General features: G+C 44.5%; 1 protein-coding gene across 1 annotated transcript; it reads right to left on the bottom strand.

The window, feature by feature from the left end:
- Positions 1 to 1852: 1852 nt before the first annotated feature.
- On the bottom strand, positions 1853 to 10148 carry Acod1 (aconitate decarboxylase 1). The gene is made up of 5 exons (XM_051161019.1): positions 10140 to 10148; positions 7832 to 7993; positions 6678 to 6767; positions 5214 to 5419; positions 1853 to 2974 (listed from the first exon to the last, which is right to left on the bottom strand). The coding sequence occupies exons 1-5, from the start codon at positions 10146 to 10148 to the stop codon at positions 1978 to 1980; spliced, it is 1464 nt and encodes a 487-aa protein (XP_051016976.1). The 3' UTR covers positions 1853 to 1977.
- Between the last annotated feature and the right edge of the window lie 11456 nt (positions 10149 to 21604).

Raw genomic sequence — 21604 nt, 5'->3', positions numbered from 1 at the left:
ATTGGAAGAACAGCCAGTGCTCTTAACCTCTGAGCCATCTCTCCTTTCTAAATGATTAAAAAGGATTCCCATCACATAGAGCTGTGGGTGGATTTCTGTTGGTGGGGAAGGACTCCTCACACGTGCACGTAGCTTCACACGCTCGTAATAGCCACTGGAAGGAATAAGGTGACTTTCCTCCGACTTTGGCCCCCCCCCCCCCATCCTTTCCTCTGTGCTGGCTCCTGCTTGAGTTGACCAGGAAGCTACACTTCCAAGGTGTACCAGGCTGTATCACAGCCCAGGAATTGCTGGGTTTTATTGCATTTAGGGAATTCTCACTTACTTTGGACTCTGAACACAACTCAGCCCTCAGAAGTTGACAACCACACCAGGACAGGAAAACAGGAAGTGGATCCTGACAAAGCAGGCACAAAGGTGGTTCTTTGTCTAAACTCACTAGATTGCACACTCATGAGAACTGGGGGTTAGATCTGTTTCATTGGTTGTCCTCTCACCTGCCTGTACTAAGTACATCCCTTGGGGTGTGTTAAGTCCTCACTATCATGTGTTAATTAAATAGCAGGTTAGTATTTATCCACATTACCTGAAGAGGTTTCCCACACAAGTTACCATAGACCTTATAATGGTACTCAGCAATGAAAGAAAGAAATCACTCATCCCCAAGTGGAAGATGATCCAAACCATTTATGTGGCAGAAGCCAAGGACAGGTGACTCTGTTTGTATGAGATGGGTTGAAAAGACAAAACTCTATTTTAAAAGCTCGTATTGGGCTAAGTACTGGAGGTGGGCGTAGGGACTTGTTTCAAATAGGTTCAAAGGAATTTTTAGTGGTAATGGTAGTATTCCAAAATTCAGTTATGGCAATGTTAGCACAACTGACTAAACATCTTTATACTGCATACTTCAAGTGGGTGATTAATAAAACATCAATAAAGCTGCTAAATATTTTTTAATACAAAGCATGTTCTAAAAGTTTTGGTTCTACTTAACTGGAACATTTGTTCTTTTTTGTTTGTTTGTTGGAATTGTAGATATAGTCAAGATTCTATCATTTTACATCCTGTTTTTAAAAGTATCTTTTCCTCATCTTTCTTTCCTTCCTATGGATTATCACTTTCCTAGATATATTTTCTCCTCCTGTGAACTAGGAACTGATATGTTCTGCTGGGGCACTCAAAGAGTTACCAAACACATTTCCATGTGAATGCTTACAAGTCTGGAGCTAAGAGCCTGCTCTTTTCACGAAAATACCAGGAATTCAGAAAACATTCACCATGGTTGCTAATGTAACATCTGTATGTTTTATAGCTAATATTTCATCACTCACACATTTACATCTCTCTTCCCTTTTATTTATTTTTTATTGTATCCATGGCTTGTCAAATTTTCTCAAGATAATTTCTGAGTTGACAGGTTATCTATTATAAAGAGTGAAGCCATGGGTCCTAGGCCAAAGCTGCCCCCCTGCCCCATCCCAGACTGTCTTGTCTCTGCAGTAGAGAGGCCGAAGCAGAAAGGTTCTTGGCTACATATCCAGGCCTGTGTGGGGGAAGAACAAGAGACACCTGCCACGCTCCCTCACACCATCCACTGCAGAGAGGAGGCTTGCACAGTACCCACATTCTCTGCCCAGGCAGTGGCAGGACCAAGCTTGCTCCACCTCCAGCCAGCAACATGTAGGTCCAACTTCCTCTACATCTGTGACATTCCCAGGGTTAATAAATAATTCCCCAGAGAAGATTATAAGCAGACAACAGGTGCCTTAGACTTTACCCTTGTGAACACATATCAGATCTTGTTTGTTTCTTGAATATTATCTTGAAGGTTGTGGAAATGGTCCTATCAAACTCACAGGACAGGACTCCCTCCAAATACACTTATCTCTGTTTCTGGACTCTCTACCTTGCTCTGTTCTTTGCGGGGCAGATGGAGCAGTAGAGCACACCATTGTATCTCTTCTAGTGCAAAGCTGTTCAGATATTGGTAAGCCTGGGCGGGGTTGTGTGATGGAATGAAAACATGCTGGATAGTTTGGAGGCCTCCTCTTGGACAGAGGGTCCTTTCAGAAGTGTGGTTAACATGGAGCAGTCTTCAAGATCTTCCAGCTTATCTACTACCTTGATGAGGCTTTCCACTGTGTCCCTGCATAGAACCTTTGAGGCATTGGCTCGGAATTTCTTCTGCAGGTCCTCCTGGCTCAGTGGTTTCCTCCAGTGACCATAGAAGGTGTCAGACCGTCCGGTGAAGGTGGTGCCATCCTGAAGAGTGATGCTCATTTCACAGTAGAGGGTGTTGAAGCTTGGCAGGTTGTCAGAAGGATGCTCCAGCACCACTTTCTTGAGCAGCTCTCTCACCTGTGGCCTGTTGATCTGCTGGCTGTGGAAGGATGGGACAGTGACACTACCATCGAGCAGCATGGCACAGGCCACATACTGGAATGAATGACGGGCTTCATGCTCCGAGTCTGGGAAGGGCCTATTCACATATTGGACATCGGGGATCCTAAGCACAATTCTCTCGATGTGGTCAACAGGAAACAGAGCTCTTTCTGAAGTCACAAGGTGTTTTCTCACAGAGGCAGCTGCATCTGCCACCCAGTGGGTAGCCAGGTGTGCCGGGAAGCTCTTGAAGGCCACATCCTGCTGATCTAGTAGCCATGTGTGGGAATCCAAGCTTGGAAGGTCTTTGGGGGAGTAGTTAGCATAGAACGCACCAAACCCTGACCCCAGGTCCAAGATCTGCTTGCTTCCTTGGAGACCCAGCATCGCCAGAAACGTGGCTTCCATTCCATGCTTGGCTGCATTGCCGATGTGAAGGGGCTTAGTTTGAGTGGCAGCATTTGCTATGGGTGCCCCAGCATGAGAGACAGCAATAGCCAGGGCCTCTCGGCACTTTGTCAAGCTGAGCCCTAAAAACTTGGATGCAGCAGCAGCGCTTCCCAAAGTCCCCACCACAGAAGGCGGGTGAAACCTGAAAGGCAAAGGCAGGAAATTCAACTTATGGATGGATGGATAAAAGAATGTGGTACCTACAGATGATGGACTATTAATCAGCTATAAGGAAAGACAAATCATTAAATTTGCAGGCAATGGGCAGAAGTGGAGAAAAATACATTGAATAAAGTCACCCATTCCCAGAAAGACAAACACCACATATCATCTTTTATATGTGGATCCTAGTATTGACTCTCTTGGTTAATATGTTTGACCTGGAGTACATGTGGAAGGCAGGAGACTAGAAACAGGCCACTGGGTATGGATACCATAAGGAAGAGGGGATTGTAAAATACAGGTCGAATGAAAGTATAGCGGGAGAAGTCTCAAATACCGAGGCCATCGGGAAATAAGATATTAGTAGACAGAGACAATCAAAAAGTAGGGTGCATGAAAAAGCTGTAAGGGATCGTACAGTGTTGCAAGCCAAGGAAAATAGTCAATTAGAGAGGAAGACAAATGACATGGAAGGGGTGGAGGGGAGAGTGGGGGGGTGCTCAGGTTAAAAGTTTAAGTGGGGACATGGGACTGGGGAGTGGAAAAAGTAAGGGCTACTTTCGCCAAAACTGAGGATACACGAAGCAGCCTTATGAGAATCCATTACTTTGTCAGCTAGTTTAAGATGTGCAATATCTTATAAATAAGGGGAGTTCAGTAGAAGTTCTCTGCTTGGGCAGACAACGCTTCTTCCAGAGACACGGGTTATTAGATGAAAGATCCCAGTGTCAGGCAAGGGATACCTCCCTATGAGTTGCTCGTCAGAGGCTACAAAGGGATCCAAAACAATTCAAGCTATTGCTATTGCTCTTGGTTATCCATCATAACCATATTGTTTGGCCCTATGGCTGAAGAGATCACTCACTTTGGACACAGGACAGAGATATCAACCTCAAACCGACTAGAAAATAATCCCTCCCCCTCTCTCTGCCACGTAGCCAGACTCAGAATGTGCTACGCAGGCTTCTGGTAGAAAAAGACATCATTAGCTTTACCTGGCACTGGACATCGCATGCTATACCATTAAGTGACCTGCCGGTACAAGAGTGGCATGAAAATCACGGGAGTACCGAACTGCTTTCTGACTGGATTTGAAGTTTGCTCCACAGGAAAGATTTTATATCTGTCCTGAGACTGAGGAGATCATTAGGCTCCGTGGAAGGCCAGTGAGTTGGACTCCACTGTTGTTTTGTTTAACGGTCGCCCTGCTAAGCCGTACTCTAAATATTTATGTATATAGCTATAATTTGTGCTGCTGCTATCAGAGAAGTAGTGCTTAATGCAGAGACTCACAATTTGTCAAGGTGCTGGCTATAAATAGCTCTGAGTGCTCAGCTGTTGATGGGTTATTCACATATGCCAACTTCCCATTGTCCAAGGCTCAAGGAACTTCAAAGGAGAGGGGAAAAGAATATAAGAGCCAGCAGATGGGAGGAAAGTTGTGAAATGTTCATTTCTAGACATGGCATGTGTGTTGCACATCATTCACCGTAGCTGTGGTACTCTCACAACACCTGTGAGAGGACAACGCGACCACACCCCATTGGAGAAACAGTGATGACTGCTGAGGGAGGGAGAATGACCCTCCTTTTAGGGTCTGCCTGTTGTAGGTTGTTTCCGCGTTAGTGGATGGTCACACACCCGTGTGTATATGGGTAGCACTAATGGACTCAGGGTTACTTATAAAAATTAAATAAAAAGAAGATATTCATCTAAGGGGAAGATAAAGTGTGGAAACACAATGAGGTGGGAGAATTGGGCAGAGGATGTGACCAACACACATGAATAAATTATGGGACTTGTGGAGAGAAAAAAATGCAATTATAAAATCAAGGGATTGGAGAGATGGTCCAACACTTAAGAGCATGTACTGCTCTCACAGAGGACTCAGGTTTCATTCCAAGATTTACAACTGCCTGTAACTCCAGCTTGAGAGATAGCCAGGGATACCCAGGGTGCCTGTGATGGGAATTGCCTTAGAGTGAGAGACCTCCACGTTATCTCCTGGCTTTTATAGCTAATTGTCTTTAGAAGGCCAAGGGAAGTTTTCAGAATCATTTCCGAACCACACCTTTCTATATAGATATAGGGCTTGTTCTGTGCCCGAAAACGGTCTCATTTGCAGCTGTTTTCTGAGCCAGCCTCTAAGCCAGACACAGACAGCTACTGACAGACAGAGGGCAGCATGGCTCTCCTTGATGGGCGCAGTCTCTCTATACCTCTTTGGTATGTCCTTGGCTTCCTTGGAGAAGTGCATTAATCGTCCTTGTGTTTCAATGCCAACATTGAATGCCAGCAGCAGGTCAAGGCCGGACAACTTCGGAGTCTGAGGCAGGGCTTCCGACAAAGCTGTGAGGACAGGTAGGACTGCTCCGGAAGGGTGGGTGGCAGGGTGCCACGTGTCATCAAAATCCATGGAATGAACCTGTGTGAATAGATAACAAACAGCCCCCTTCAGAGGTGCTCTTAAGTGCATTGCCTTTTGGACTGCCTCCTAATTTAGCAATGATCTTGAGAGTTTGGGGGGACCCCACTATCTGGAAATTACATCCTAAAAATAGACTGTGATTATTTTTTTCTTTTAAATCTTATTTATTTTTGTTGAAAAAAATATTCATAGACTATCATGGTTTCCTCTCCCCTAACTCCTCCCAGATCCTCCCCACCTCCCAACCCATCCATCTCCAGGACAGAGGTCCTCACTCCTTTGTCAGGAGAAGGCGGGACCTTGGAGAGTCATTAGTGATTTCCTGGAGGATTCTGAGTCCCACCCTGGAGACCAGTGCTAGCGGAAGATCTGTATTCTTCCTCTGAAGGCTGCCCTTTCCTTCACCCTTCACCTTTTAAACAAGCCGCACTAAAAATTTAATATCATTTATTATATATTGGGCCATACATATCAAAGTTGCAAGAACAGCAAAAAAAGCTCTCGAACCTATATTAACTATTAAGCTGTGTTTTAAAGTGATTATTTTATGTCCTAAGGTTTTGTCCTTTTTCACCCCAGCCATTTATTTCTTCCACAGATGAAGCAGTAATAACCAGAATTTCATTTAAACATAGCCTTTTATGTCTGTCTAATGTGGCTGGTGTGTTTCTCATTGTCTGCAGGACACACCAGTGGGTTTAATTTCATTAGTCTGAGCTGCTGTCCCCACAAGCCAGTTAATCTCTCTCCTGAATCCCAGAATATTATGTTTTGTGGGGTTTCCCTAACACAGAGGAAAAAACATGGAAATTATCTGTCAGATGAAAAGTTCTAAGTTTTCATTGAGAACATAGAGATATTGTGTGGCCATTGTTTCTTTCTGAATAAATATCTAATGACTAAACAAAGAGAATATTACTGTACAGATACTGGGACCCACAACAGAAGGAATCAACAAGACATTATGTTTGGATGTTGGGTTATACGTCTGTCATACTTTTTTTTTTTTTTTTTTGCTATATCCATTCAACGTCCAGAATTAAAATACTTTTACAGATGTTTTTAATCTAGATCCTTCCATTTCTTCTACTTTATAATTTGTTGGGAAAGTACCATTTTATTGTAGAAGCATGAAATGAGGAGAAAAGGCAGGACACCTCACATCTCTGAACCGCTGTGATCCCATTTGTAAATAATTTTCCTGCCTCTGGAGTTAGACTGATCTAACTAAAGAAAAGATTGGTAAACTCCTTACAGCAACACCGTTGACAAAAGCAGCATACGTGGGTGGGAGCCTGAAGTCGGGTCGACCCCAAACAGTGCTGGAGTTATTGGAGCTGTAGATCTGGAACAGAAGAAAATCAGTTAGTGCAACAATATGCTGAGGTGACATCTCAAGAGTCAGGTCTCAGCGAACCTCTGTGAGGGCAGCCCAGCTGGTGGGACATTGCTCTTCCATGTCAGGGAATATACAACATTAGTCTTGTAAGGGAGAGGATATAGCTCTGCCTGTGCCCGAGTCATGATCAAGAAGCTCCGTGCAAGCGGATCTGAATCCACTCTTTTTTTTCTTTTATTTACTTATTTTTCTTTTTTATTAAATATTTTTTCACATATACATTTATATTATTACACTTATATAAAATAAACTACCTACAGCAAGAAGAACCATGACAAAATCAGGAATTATAGGAATTATATAAGTGTTAAATTCTATTTCATAAATTAATTTTAATTTTATTAGTTTATTCAGATTACAATTGTTATCCTATCACTTGTATCCTCCCATTCCTCCCTCCCTCCCTCCCACTTTCACCCTATTCACCACCGCTAAGTCTAAGACTAAGGGGGACCTCCTCCCCCACTATATAGTCATAAACTAGACAGGACATTCTCAACAGTTATGTGGAGAGCGGGGACTGACTTTGAAATGTTACATTCCTAGTTTTTTGGCTTGATCTTGGGGTAAGTCTTGGGAGTTGCAGTGGGGCAGACTAGCTGTGCACACCAAGTACATCCTGTTGAGAGTGGCTGACAACAGTCTCCCGTGGACATGCCTACCTTCAGCTCAGAGCACTTGAATAGCGTTTTTCTCTAGAGAATATTTGCATGAAGAAGCTATCTATGCTAAGTTTTCACTTCTCAGACTTTTGGGTTGAAATGTACATTTAGTCGTGCAAGTAAAGAGCCATGAGATATTACCAGTCAATGGTGTTAAGACTGAGTTGGTAGTGGATAGCAATGGACTCTGAAAATAAGATGAGGAAAGAGAGGAGCCGGTACAAATGTACAGAGCAACCCTGGGCACACCAAATGCAACCAAACTAAGTTAAACAAGAGCATGGACTTCTGGAGTGGGCTTGTGCACACACTCGTTTTTATCTTGGAGGCAAACTTTGGATTCCTTACTTTACTATATTGGGAGACTTTATGGAACACTTCTGTGCCCGTTCCCAGGAAGCCGACACCCAGGGAATCCAGGATCATTCTCTTGCTCCTCTGGATGACACTGTCTGTCAGGTGGTCCACTTTCAAGCCGTGGATCATGCTGGCGAAACTTTCTGTGACAGACTTCAGAGAGAAGAAGGTTAGAACCGCACACTTGCTCTGTGTCCACTCTCTTATTTTGAGACCATGAGGCAAAGAGAAGAAACCTGATTGACGTAACTGAGTTTCCTTTCTAAAAAGTGATATGAGCTAGGCACCTACTTGGTTGGGTGTAAGGGTGTGGAAATATGCAATAATTAAGTTCTTTTCTCAGTCACACTGATAATGCAGACTGCTTAGCAGATGATGATAACAGCAAGAGGGAGGGCAGCAAGGGAAAGCCTAGACAGAGGGGAGGAGAGAAGGACATCTGTCCATGAAATGAGGACATCTGGACAGGAGGCGCATCCAGATAGCTGAGAACTGCCCTTGTTTGATTTGTACCAGGCATGGTAATGAGTGTTCCAAGTACATTGTACATTGTTAGGTGTGAGGATGCAGAAATATGCAGGCTGTTAAGCCCAGATCGAAGGGGAGGTGATGGAAGGACTTTGTGGTTATGACCATTGCATGTAGAAGGTGTTCTGACTCTACTCACAAAGCAGAGGACTTTGTAATTCCTTTAAATATCAAGCTCTTCAGTGCACAGGTAGTACTTTTGTTAGTTTGTGCCTTCACAGGGGAACATATTTTAAAACCAGCCAACTGGAAGGAGCATCTCTGCACATGCCTAGCACCAGGCTTTGAGTCAACTATTTAGAAGTTTCATTTTCTGCACATAACAATCACATTATTGCTTATCTTTCTTTCCATTGCTGACTGTAACATTGCTCATTTAAGAACAGTAGCCAGAGACTGATCAGATAAGACGATGTAAAATATCCAGGGTCACTCACACTGAGCTCAATGTTGAAGCGGAGTCACAGAAACAGAGCCGGTGCCTTCATGGGAATCTCCCACCTTTGCCACCCACCAACCTTTTCTTTCCTCTTATTGTCTTTTTTCATTTCCTTTCATCTTATTTGCTCTTTTCATTTCCTATCCTTTCCTTTCCTTTCCTTTTTCTTTCTTAGGCTGGTCTTTCTATGTGGCTCTGGCCAGCCTGGACTCACTAAGTAGCTTAGGCTAGCCTTGAACTTGTGACAATCATCCTATCTCAGCTCTAACCCCATTTTTAGAGTCTTCAGATTTAATGCCTATTATTTTCAAAGAAATGGAAATTTCATTACATTGTTAAAGATTTGACAGAAAATGAAGGGAGCTTGGAGTAGGAGAAGGAAGGAGAGTAGATGACCTGGGCAGCAAAAAGAATCCTGCAATGGATGTTTCTGGTGATGGCAGATGAAAGGAATAATACTGCTTTTTATGCTGGTAAATATTTTCATAAACATTTTACATGAAATGGGGGAGGGAGGATGGAAAAGAGCTGGTGTAATAATAACCTGTTGACTACATTTCCAAGTTCCATTTAACACTGGATGAGTAGGCGGCAAGGGACACCAGCATGAAGCCCGCAGCGTGGGGATGGCTTCAGAAGGCCATGTCTATGTGATATATGACAGTGAGGCTGGTGGGCTCCCCTGAGGGTGCTGAACATGACCTGTGAGCCTAAGAGCAAACCTCCCTTCCTGACCTTTGAGGGAGAGATCATAAGGGGAGCGATCACTGCAGCTCAGACTTCTGTGAGTCACACTTGGTCAAATGTCTCGCTGGTGTGCTTGACTTTATAGTGGCATTTGCGTATCTTTTTAGTAAACTACGGTGACTAATGTATAGATTAAAGCAGAGTAGGGAGCTGTTTAATAATAAACATCAGGAGCCCCTGTGAGCTCAGTATGCATAGCTCTGTGAGCCACCAAGCCAGTGAGTGAGGCCATTTGACTCAAAAAGTCCCCAGGAGACTCCACAGAACATGACAGCAAACAGATAATTAGAGGTGCAATGTGCTCGCATCACACAGAGGGCACACATAAAACCAAGAGGTTGGGGTGCAGTGAAGGCACAATGGCTTGCTTTCTTGCTAGGAGTAAGCCATGAGATCATGTCTCTTATTTGTCAAACCCTGGTGAGAACTAACATGCAGCTAAATTAGGCAGCTCACAGGCTATGAGAAGGGTTAAGATGTCATTTCTGCGTCAGAGAGGTTAGTGACTAAAAGACCAACTGACTGAGAAGGGAAGAATCAAACCAGAAAAGCAATTTAGGCAAAGCACATCAAGTGGCACCGTACCTTGAGCATTGTGGTGTTCTGGGGGGCAGCTCTGGCTCAGGTGTGACCAGCAGGAGCAGAAGCTGGCTGTGTGCCTTTGCTGGCTGTGTGCCTTTATACTCAGCCCTTGCCCACAGTCCCTCCCTTTCACTTTTGTTTTAGCCATGAAATTTCCAACATTTCAACACTTCCTAAATGACCTCACTTAAACTTCCTTTGCCATGATGTAGTGAGCTCACTTGTAGATGGAGAATTGATGAGAGGAGGCTGCAGAGCAGCCATGATTTTCTGATTCCTCACAGATATCAGAAAAAAAATTTATGATTAAAAATGGATGGACTGTCTTAGCTGGAGGCCAAATATCAGAACACACACTCACTCTCTTTACTAGGTACCCCACTACTGAAAGTTTGTCATAAGGAAATAACAAGGATATGACAGAAGAAGAAATGACCCCAGAACTTCAAGGGCCAGGAGTCACTCAGGGTGGCCTTCTCATTGACACCCCAGTGTCACCATCCATCAGTTCCATCAGTCAGTTAACCAGTTTCTGCAGTAACTCCTGGCTATGTCTAAAGGGACTTAGAACCTGCTTAACAGAAGGGAGTTCATGCCTGGAACTGTGAAAGTAATCATTAGCTGGTGCTGGCAAGGTCATAAAGTCTAGAGAAGAACTTACTAGCAAGGCGCGTTCTAAATATTTATCCCTACACCCCAGGTATGCTCAGCCATCGCTCCTCATCCAAAATGCTTCTTTTTGCAGCAGATGGAGACAGTTACACACATCCACAACTGGTCAAAACGCAGAGAACAAGTGAGTGTGGAGTGTACAAGACTAGATAGTACACCTACAACGGAACCTCTACACCTAAGATGCAGAGACAATGGTAAAAGAGGAGGTGAAAACATTGTAAGATCCGGATCACCAGGGTGCCTGCAGCAAGATAGCACTTTCTAGACATAACAGGGAGCTGCTCTCAAGAAATGTCAGCAATATGGTTGCCCAAACAGGACCTGCATACCAATAACATCAGCTGACATGCCAGCACGGATGGGGACATTTCATAAGACTACACCCACAGGAAGAGTTCTAAGCTGTCAATGGCTTTTGAGAGAAGGAACATTGGTTTTCTCCAGGGATGAGCTCCCTGGTGTTACCCAATCAGAAGTGCTCAGCCCTAAATTCATGAAAATATAAGTAACATTAGGTGGAATCATTAGGATATGTATTTGTGTGTGTGTGTGTGTGTGTGTGTGTGTGTAGCATGCACATGTGTGCACATGTGTGTGTCAATAATAACTAAAAAAGGGGTCATATGTTTGTAAGGAATTGTGGCTAGAGTTGGAAGAGAGAAGGAGGAAGGGTGGAGATGTTGTAAATTCATAAATAAAATAAATTCTCAAAAAATTAATTAGAAACACACACACACACACCACATAAGCAAACGAACCAACGACAACTTCACAAAGCCTTACAGAAAGAGCAATGGTGGAAAATGGGACATGAGACCCGAAGGGAACTGTGGGTGGGCTCCTTGTTCTGTCCCTCCCCTTTAGGGTTGACAGCTTTCCCCTCCCCCCATGGCCCCCCTTTTGCATCCTATTTTCATGCACACACATTGGGCCCATTGAGGCCCACCTGGTTCTGTGTAATAGAGGAAAACTCTGGAAAATTAGCCTTCACAGATTGTTCCCCGGGGTGGGGGGGGGGGGGGAAGGAGAGAGAGAGAACGCGCAGGAAGACTTCTGAACCATGAGCTCAGCCAGACTGGATCCCGGCTCTCTGCAGTCCCCTGTGTCCTGCCCCTCACAGGTTTCTCCTCTCTGCAGAAGAGGAGGCTGAAAACATGGAATCCTGCTCCAAGCTGGCTCCCTACCTAGTCAGAGACTTGACCCCCAGACATTCTCCTGAGAAAGAATGCCTTTAAGGTTTTCTGGAGAGGAGTCAGACTAGTTAAGAGTCTTGCCACATGGGAGGCTTTTGGCCCAGGCAGGGAACTTGCATAGATCAGCCTCCAGACCCTCCTTCCTCAGAGTCCAAGGCTCCATGTTTTGGCTGCAGAAGGGAATTCATTCCTGCAACTCTTTGAAAGCTCCACGATGAACTGCTTCAGAGACTTGTCAAGATTTGCACCTCGAGCCTTCAAGACCTGCCAGAGACAGGAGATACGCTGCTGCACCTGTAAGCCCTGTCAGGGACCACTCTGTCAGGGATTGCTGTTGCCTAGCACCCCAAAGCCCTCGGAGAGCTTTCAAAGTGTGACACTTGCCAGCACGCTCTTTTGGCTGCCGCTCCCCCCCCCCCCCCCCCCCCGCCAGAAGCCTGCTGAGAGCACAGGGCTGCAGCACTCACATCGAATCTTGGTTGGCATCCTGCTGCCACCAAGGGTCTCAGAGCATCCACTTCTCTGCTTGAACTTTTACTTTCCTCTTTGAGTTGTTTCAACATTGCAAGGCAAGTTTCCTCCTGGCTCTCTGCTTACTTCCCTCTTGGAAAGTGTGCAAGGATTAACTACCTCAGCCAGTGCATTGGATGGAAATTCAACAAAAATTCAATGAGGGATCCCATGGGAAGCCAACAGGAATCGTTTCAATCGGCAGAACATTTTAGGAATGCTGAGAGAGATGGACTTTGCCATTCTTCTACTGTTTGGAGCATCCCTCCTTCACTGGAGTTCTTTAGTGCAAAACACTGGGGTTCTGTAAACAATTTCAAGGTGCTCAGCACAGCTGCCAGTCTCCAGTGTCAGAGGTCAGGGTTGCTGAAAGGAGCCTGATCAATTCCCCCTGGCTAGGACTGTTGGTCTGGTTTCTCCTGAGTTTCCTTTCATGGAAATCTGCCACGCATCATGAAGGGCTGAGGATTTGAAGAAATTGAGGTTTTCTGGTATGAGTGACACCTTGGTGTTGTTAGAAGGTGTCCTGACCAAATCTGGCCTGACAATCTCTAAGGTGCTGCGGGAAGAGACCTGCATTTTATTTTCTTCTGTCTTTCTTTCAAGTGGCACTTGACCAAGAACTTTGTCTTGTGGGCCTCTTGCTTGCTGTCATACCATAAACAGTGCCAAGAGCCCTAAGTTGCTAAGGTGTGCTCAATACTCAACAGGTGTGCTGTGGTCACCTGATGCTGAAGGCACTGGGACACGGGGAGGTTAGAAGCTGAAGACCTACAAGGGGCTTCCCATTGAAGCTGGAGTGGTTGGTAGAAGACAGAGTCCCTAGTAAGGCAGGCACAGAGTTTTACAGCAGGGTTGATGCAGCACGGAGCGGTGATGTAAGACCATGCTGTTTTGTTGAGGGAGATAGGAGGTTTTCTTCTCAAGTCAATTGAGGTCGGTCGCACAGTGCTATTCTATGCAGTCTGAGGCCAGGAGACAATGAAGGCCAGGAGCTGGGTGGATACACTGTCTTAAATGCCTTCTTCAGGGACCAGAATAATCTGTTATCCCACTGTGGGAAACCCTAATAACTGACAAGGAACATCTTGCAAGTGGTTGTAATATTTTTTTTTTTCACTGCTCTTCTTCAGGTTAATTTTTCAAATATCTGAGGTGTTTTTGTAATTAGTTTGGGAGGAATTTGTTGACTTGAATTTGTTGACTCTCAAGGTGCTTTGTGGTATTTTCTCTGGAAATGAGTTTCAGAAGGGATTCTATACGAAGACGTTCTCTCCTGAATAGAAAAACGAGGACCATGTCTCTCTGGTGTCCCCGCTGTCAATACCTCCAGGAGATTAGTACATTTGTCTTAATCTGCCCTTCTAACTAAGAGATAGGGTACACACACACACACACACACACACACACACACACACACACACACACACAGCTCCCCATGACAAAATCCAATCTTTTAACTATTTGTGAAACTGAACCTTATGAAAAACAGAATTTGCTTTTGTCTAGAGTTTGCTTAAATGTTGCATGGAGGTTAGAACTAAAGGACTGGTGGGACTGTCTTTGGGGGATTTTAACTACCAAAGTTCAGAGGTCTAAGAGGGCAGAGGGACTAAAATGGCTGTCAGTACTTGGTACTTGCCCATCAAGATAAATTAGGCAAGAGGGACCAATGGGATCCGTTTGAAAGAGTCCTATTTTGATAAGTCACCTCTCCATTTGGTCAGAGAGGCTCTGAAGACCTCAAGACTGGACTCTGAGCAGTGTATATCTTGCAGAGAGAAAGGTCAACGGGGAAGAATGTTCCCTGTGCTTTCAACAGAAGTCGCACGGAAGAGCCTGACCCCTCACAGCAGGTGGTATGCTTGGGAAAGGGTGTATAAGGGGCTCCTTCCAGGTCCCTCCCTGGAACTCCTGCTTGAGGGGCACCCAGTGACAGTTTTTTAAAATTTGGTTTTAGTTGCAAGAAGGTTAATTCTGGGCCACCTTTATTGTCGTAAACATGCAGCATGAAAGGATAGCTAAAGAAAAAAAAAATGATTGCAGAGGAATTTGGAGTTCTGACTTGAATGTGCATTTTTACCAAGCAGGGCTCTTCTAACAGTGAAAGCACAAACTGTGTACCTTTCTATGAAAATCTTAACTGGGTGGTTTCTGCAGACAGCAGGAGATGGGCAGGAACTCTAAGGAGAAGTCCTCTGAACACCTTCCTCATTGAACTGCAGAGCAAATACATTAATATAAAGGAATGAGGAACTTTTTGTCTTAATCTTTTACAGGAGTGTCAGAGGGAAGAAAATTGCTTTTCTGTCCCTGCTGACTCAGAACAGCACACAATGCCACTATCAGATATCAACCTGTATGTTGCTTCCACTGGATTTGGTGTGGGTGTGTGTTGGGGGAGTTTTTCCATTCCTTGTTGCTTTCAATGAATGTGGTCACCACATCTCTCACAGACATTGTCCTGAGTCACAGGCATGAGAGACTCACAGAGGAGTAACGGGAAACATGACACAGTTGAGGCCCTGCATTCAGCTGAACTTGTAGGAGTCAACGGCATTGGAAACCCAAAGTCTAGTCTGCTTGATTGCAAGGCTCTCTTATGGGTCAGTTAATTCTGAATGTGTTGAATTTACAGTGTATAAGAAGAGTGCATACTCAGTCTCAAGGAACACTTGCTTGGTTACAGGCTGGGTGAATGTTTGATTTGTCAAGGCAAGTTTCATGCCCCAGAAAAAAAAAAAAAACAAACTATTTCCAGTGAAGAGAATTGTCTGTGTAAATCAATCAGGAATAATCAAGGATATAGGAAGAACACTGACAACGTATGTGTTTCCTAGATGCACCATGACCTAGCAGAACCATAGGGTTCATGGTGAAGGTATGGCCTTGAATGTCCTGGGTGCCTCCCTACACAGGGCCTTCGGTGAATACTCTTTAGTAGTCCTCTTCTTGGTCTTATTATTTGAACCTTGTTTAGTGGGCTTCTTAAAAATTCATCTCTTCTTGCCTACACGAGTTCAGGCTCAAAGCTGTTACAGATGCAACTCCTTCTCTAGAGCAGGTTCCTCTCACTGTGATGTTCAGATCAGCCCTGACTGTTGTCCCCTTACCCACGCCTTGCCCTAACAGCAGACAGAGTTACCTCTTTAGAACAGTAATTGTGGCGGTGGAAAGGGTTCTAGAGCCCTGAGGACAAGGTGCTGTGGGCAGTAGATCATCACTTGGCAGGCTGCCTTTCAGTCCCAGCTGTTAGTGACAAGGTTTCTGGGAATGAAGCAAGAATTCCAACTGGACAAAACCTGACAGGAATTTCCTCAAGCACCCTTAGGGCAGGGAAACGGACTTTAATCCTCAGGCATTTATGGTCAGATCATTAACAATGCTTGCTGGGATAACAGCTGCCGGATAGCTTCTGGTAGGGATCCCAGGAACAACCTGGGCCGTGGATTTGACATGTCTCCCTTGATCAGTTCTGTTTAACATTTTATTTGTGGGCACACACATTTGGACACTTCGGGTCCACTTGGTTCTACACAACAGAGAGAGGGGCCAGGGACTCATCCTTCCAGATGGTTCGTGGGAAGAGGAAGAGAAAAAAGAAGACTCTAGAGGGACGAACCCTGAGGATGGAGTCTGCCTCATAACAAGCTCCTGGCCAGGGTCTTAGAAGTCTCTCTGACACTCTTTCTGTTCATGGTGACAGAGTTTTCTGCCTCAGGCAGGGAACTTGTTCAGACAGCCTCCAGGACTCAACCCGAAGAAAAAGTTCAAACTCATGGCTATTTCCAGCTTCCAAGAAATCTGTAGCTCCTGACTTTGATACCCGCCTCTCCAGAGCTCTATAACTCTAATGTCCAAGACATGCCAGAGATAGGAGACCTGTACTCATTTTTCAAAAATGTCTTTTATTCTTATTTTATGTACGTTGGTGTTTAGCTTGAATGTATGAGGGTGTCGGATCCACTGCAACAGGAGTTACAGACAATTGTGAGCCTCCCTGTGGGTTCTGGGAAATTGAACCTGGGTCCTCTGGGAGAGTAGCCAGTGCTCTTAACTGCTGAGCCATCTCTCCAGCCTCCCCTCTGCCCCAGATCTGTATCTTTCTACCATCATCGGTGATCCTTCTTTTTCTTTTTGCAGATTTTTTTTTAAAAAGAACTGCTCTTAACTCGCATTCTGAAGCCTTCCAAGAGCTTTCAAGCTGCAATACTTTGCAATGATCATTTGGCTGTCACCCTGACACCTTCTGAGACCATAGGGCTACAACATTTGCAGCCTCTGGGCTCCAGCTTCAGGGTGCCTAGGGCAGAGGCTATTAAACACCGAGTGCTGTGATAGCCATGCCCCTGTAGGCACACTTTTAAAATGGACCTAGGCCCATTCCACAGATGTAGCCAATGGGCAGCCCAGGCTCCATGTGGGTCCTCTAGTAAGGGAAGCAGGGCCTGACCATTGACATGGACTCTGTTAACTGCTTTTTGATCACTTCCCCTGGCAGGACTGCCTTGCCAGGCCACAGGGGGAAAGGACACGTTCTGTCCTGATGCGACTTGATGAGCTGGTGTGGGTGGGTAAGGGGGTGCTCCCCTCTTCTGAGGAATAGGGGAAAGGGGAGGGAGAACAGGGGAGGAGGGTGGGGCTGGGAGGAGAGGAGGGAGAGGGCCATGACTGGGATATAAAGTGAATACATTAATTAATTAAAACAAGGAAAAAAGAAAAGAGTAAGGTGGTGGACAATTGAGGAAAGACATGCTAAGTCAAGCTCTTGCCTCTACATGCACATGGACACTCTTGCATGTTCCTGCACACACACATACCCTCATATGGACACACATACACACAAAAGAAGTGGTCAGTGTTTGAGGAGATAAATATATTTAAGCAAGTTCAATATTGTACATGTATACATATGCCAAAACACCATTATCCCATCAATATGTGCCAGTTAGTGTCTTTACGCACTAATTATAAATAAATATAGTCAAAACATTTAAGAATTTTGAAAAATGTCATTACTTTGTTTTTCTAGAGCCAAGCTGCAGCCAGAGCTCTTGCTTTCCAGAAAATTCACATTGACCAGCCCCCTGGATGAAGTAGTGTTGGGTGCAGCTCTGTGAGAACCCCACAGAGGTGGAACTGAAACTGCCTGCCTACAGCCAGGGCTGGCTACCTTTGAGAGATCCTGGCTGGCTGGTCACTCCACTTTGAGCCCCATGACTGACCTCAGTGCAGAGCCACGTGGCTCAGGGGCTCCAAGCTTTCTGATCCTTGGAAACTTTATTTCAGAGTGTGTTAGAGTTCAATAGAGGAACAAAACTGAATGTAAGTGTGTGTTTGTGTGTGTGTGTGTGTGTGTGTGTTCCTATGTGTAGTGGGCTGGGAGGAAAGAGGGGGGAGGGAGGGAGGAGAGAGAGAGAGAGAGAGAATTTATTTATTCATTACAGCGAATGACTCACAACACAACACTGTGGATGCTGACAGCCCTGGGAGAAGCAGTTGATGTATTGAGGACCCAGAGGAGCCCTTGGGTGGTGCCAGGTTGAATCTCAAGGAGAGAAGAGGAGTCAGAACTGAAGTTCCAGCCCAAACACTAGCAAGACTCAGGAAAGGCAGATGTTTTCTAGGTGGGGGAGGAGGGAAGGGAATTTCTTCTTGCTAGCTTAAGGGCAATGTGGAGGAAGAATTTCCCACCTGTTCTAGAAGGCCTGCAACTGATTGATTAAGAGCCATTCATACTGTGGAGGGTGATGGGACTTACCCAGTCCATCAGTTGAAAACACTAACCTGTTTGATTTTGTGGTAGTCAGAAGAGCTGACTTGGGGTGGGGTGCTTGCATTCGGTTTCCTTTCTCTGACACTGCCTGCCATTCTTTCCTGTGATGCTACTGAGAAAAATCCGATGAGTCAGTCTCAGGCTGTTTCACTCTGTTGTAAGCAGCTGAGCTTTGAGGAGAAGCTGAGCGGTGGCCACCACCCTTCGTCCCCTAGGTAATTTATCTGTTGTTCACTTGGGATATAGTCACTATAGAAATATTTTTTGAAGCCAGTGAAAGCAGGGCGATTCATGTTTGGTTTCCCTAAAACGAGGGTGGTCCTAGCTAACTATTGATTGTTGAGCTTTCTTTCTTCCTGCCCTTGTTCTGGCTCCTTTCTCCTCAGCCTTTCAGGAAGAAAAGAAAAGATTTTATTTTAACAAAAGAGATAAAAAACAAAGGTGAATGAGTCACTGTGGAGCTGACATGTTCTAGAAGTCAATTGCAGTAGCGTGAATAAAGTTTAGTGGCCTTCATTTCCAATAGAAATGGGTCGTATGTGTGTGTACATGTTCATGTGTGGGGTTGTACATGTGCAGGTGTGTGTGTGTGTGTAAGTGTGTGTGCATATGGAGGAAAATGTACAGGAAAGAATATTCAAAAACAGCATTTGGGCTATATTATCCTTTATTACCCTAATGTATACCATATATATGTGCCAGAGAAAGATAAATGTACTTAAGAATGAATTTACTTTGAATTGTTTTACATTGGTGAAGGTCATGAGTCAGTGTTTGCTTTTCATGTATATGTGTCCCTTCTTCTGTATTCTTTACCAACTCATTAAAATTTGGGTGGGATTTCACGGGTTTGCAGAAAAGAACCGAGTCCCCAGGGTATGAACCGAGGACTAGGGAGCACCACATGAGTACCTGGTTACAAAATCCTTCAGTGCAATCAGCTCAACACAGTGCATTGTGATCCCTGTTTGTGGATGCTTGGACTGCTGACAATCAATGAGAATTATTCTCCCTTAAAGAAAGGCTCTGTGTGTGGTTTTCTCAGGAGTATAACGTAGTGTGGTGTTGAAACCTAGTTAACTATGGATGGTTGAGAGGCTATCTAAGACTGAGTCATATTTAACTGTAGATAGTTGAAGGGCTATCTGAGACTGAGTTTTAGTTAAATATGGATGATTGAGGGGCTATCTGAGACTGAGCCTTAGTTAACTGTGGGTGGTTGGGGGGGCTATCTGATACTCAGTCCTAGTTAACTATGGCTACTTGAAGAGCTATCTGAGACTGAGTTCTAGTTAACTATGCATGGTTGAGGGGCTATCTGAGACTGAGTCCTAGCTAACTATTGATTGTTGAGCAGTTATCTGCAGACTGAGTGCTTCCTACATAACTATTGATAATTGAAGGGTTATTTGCAGTAGATTGTACTGCCTTATACTGGATACTTGATAAAAGCGGATAAAATGAGCTTCTGTTTAAGTAAATTTAGCAGACTCTAAGTAGTTTGTACAGCAATGCTTTATGCATATGTAGCAGGCAGAAGAGAAACAAGGTGTGTCATGGTCTTTTGGGCTACGTGTAAATTTTAAATTGGAGCGTAGCTCTTGAGGAATACTGCGATGGCTCTCCAAGGGAAGTCTGGGTTCACCCTTTTGCTATTTCCACATCACACCGCAGACTTTGTTGTACAGTCAAGTTTTTTTTTCCTTCATCAGAAATTTCAAAGACATTTCTTTCTTTACTACTTGTAAATCTAGCCCTTGTCTATTTATTTTTCAGCATATGTATCAGATAGAGTGTGTGACTACGCACCCAGCCTCCGCGTCGCCACAGCTGAATCTTGTCAGGCACATCATTTGACGTTTCTGTTCAGGACTCCGATAGGATTAGAGGGCTTGGTAGTCAATGGCTTCAGTCGCCCATTCTGCTACTTAGTTCTTTAAATGAGTTTCTTCTTTTGGTGACGCGTCCTTCAACTTTCCGTTACTGTATCAAAACACATGAGCTCGTTAACTTATAAAGAGAAAGGGTTGTTTTTGGTTTGCTGACCCTCTTCCTTTGGGCCAGGAAGCAACATTAAGTGGGGAGTGTATCACGGAGCCTAAGCACCTTCCCATAGGTGGCTAGACACTGAGTCAGGAAACAAAGGGCACCAGGTGGTTGGGTCTCACATTCCCCTCAGTCATTTAAAAGCTTCCCTCTAAGTCCTCTCAGCAATGTTGCCCTGAGGACTGAGCTTTCAGTGCCTGGGTCTTTTTAGACCCCTGGGATCTAAACTGAAGCAGACAGCAGACTAATTTGTGTTCATTTGTTTTATAAGAATTCATTTTCTGTTCACTGATTAACATTTTGTTTTATGTTTTTCTTTTTTTTATTATTTTTATTTTTTGATACTGCAACTTTGTGATATCTTTGAGACAATCACCTCAGAAATAGAAGGTTTCTCCTATAGTCAGTGTCAGCACCATCTCAGGTGCTCTCTTCCAGGTCATGATTCTGTTGTCCTTCGATGTGCTCTATCCTGTGTGACATTGACCACTGGTGTTGGGACGGGACTCTTGACTGAAATAAAGATCTCTGGTTGTGCTGGTTGCACCTCTGTCGTTCCCAGTCCCCCATGCTGCCTGACCATCTCTAGCCTTGGATAGTCGATTTGAACAATGATCAGAAAGATTCTGCCACAAACACATTTATCTGGGAATGGCAGAGCATGGCTATGGAACACATCTGTCATTATGTGTCCATAATGCGTATTCAAGGAGATTAAAGCTTGGCGAAGGTTTTCACACTAAAATGAGGTACAGGGCTTATGATGTTCGAGAGAATCCTTGGCTGTAAAGATTGACAATATGGGTGACATCAGTCCAAGACTAAGGGACAGTTGTGAGTCAGACACCCCTTTGAGAATAGTTTGTGCATGAGGCTGCACTGGCTTTTGTTCAGACCATGGTTCTGTCTGATTTCTGTTGTCATCAGGCATAGATGTGTAAAATCCCCTACTGATGTGACATCTATTTGCATGAGAGCTCCACAAAACTGACTCCATTTTGATTCTGATACCTTATATGAGCTCGTGAGGCCTGGCCTGGTCAAGGAATAAGGAAAATTCTCAGAGTGAGCTAAAGTGAGAAATTCTAGCCAGAGTAAAAACTTTAGTCAGGCTGCCATGTTGAGTGTCACTTTTGTTTTACACTTGCACATCACACATGAGATAGTAGATTTCTGTTGAGTATTTAAAAAGCTTTCAGGTCACAAGAGTCTTCTGAGGAATCTCCAGTTTACTGACTGTCATTTCATTACATTTATCTTATTAACTT

Source organism: Acomys russatus, chromosome 18 (assembly GCF_903995435.1).
Source record: "Acomys russatus chromosome 18, mAcoRus1.1, whole genome shotgun sequence".
NCBI classification, from domain to species: domain Eukaryota; kingdom Metazoa; phylum Chordata; class Mammalia; order Rodentia; family Muridae; genus Acomys; species Acomys russatus.
This window is presented reverse-complemented; position numbering and strand designations above follow the sequence as displayed.

Bases quoted from the DNA above. Each gene is read 5' to 3' on its own strand.
- Acod1 (XM_051161019.1), bottom strand. The intron at 6,768-7,831 runs GTAAGGAATCCA...CTTCTGTTCCAG, and splicing joins AAGTCTCCCAATATAGTAAA to ATCTACAGCTCCAATAACTC. The intron at 2,975-5,213 runs GTATAGAGAGAC...TTTGCCTTTCAG, and splicing joins GCCAAGGACATACCAAAGAG to GTTTCACCCGCCTTCTGTGG.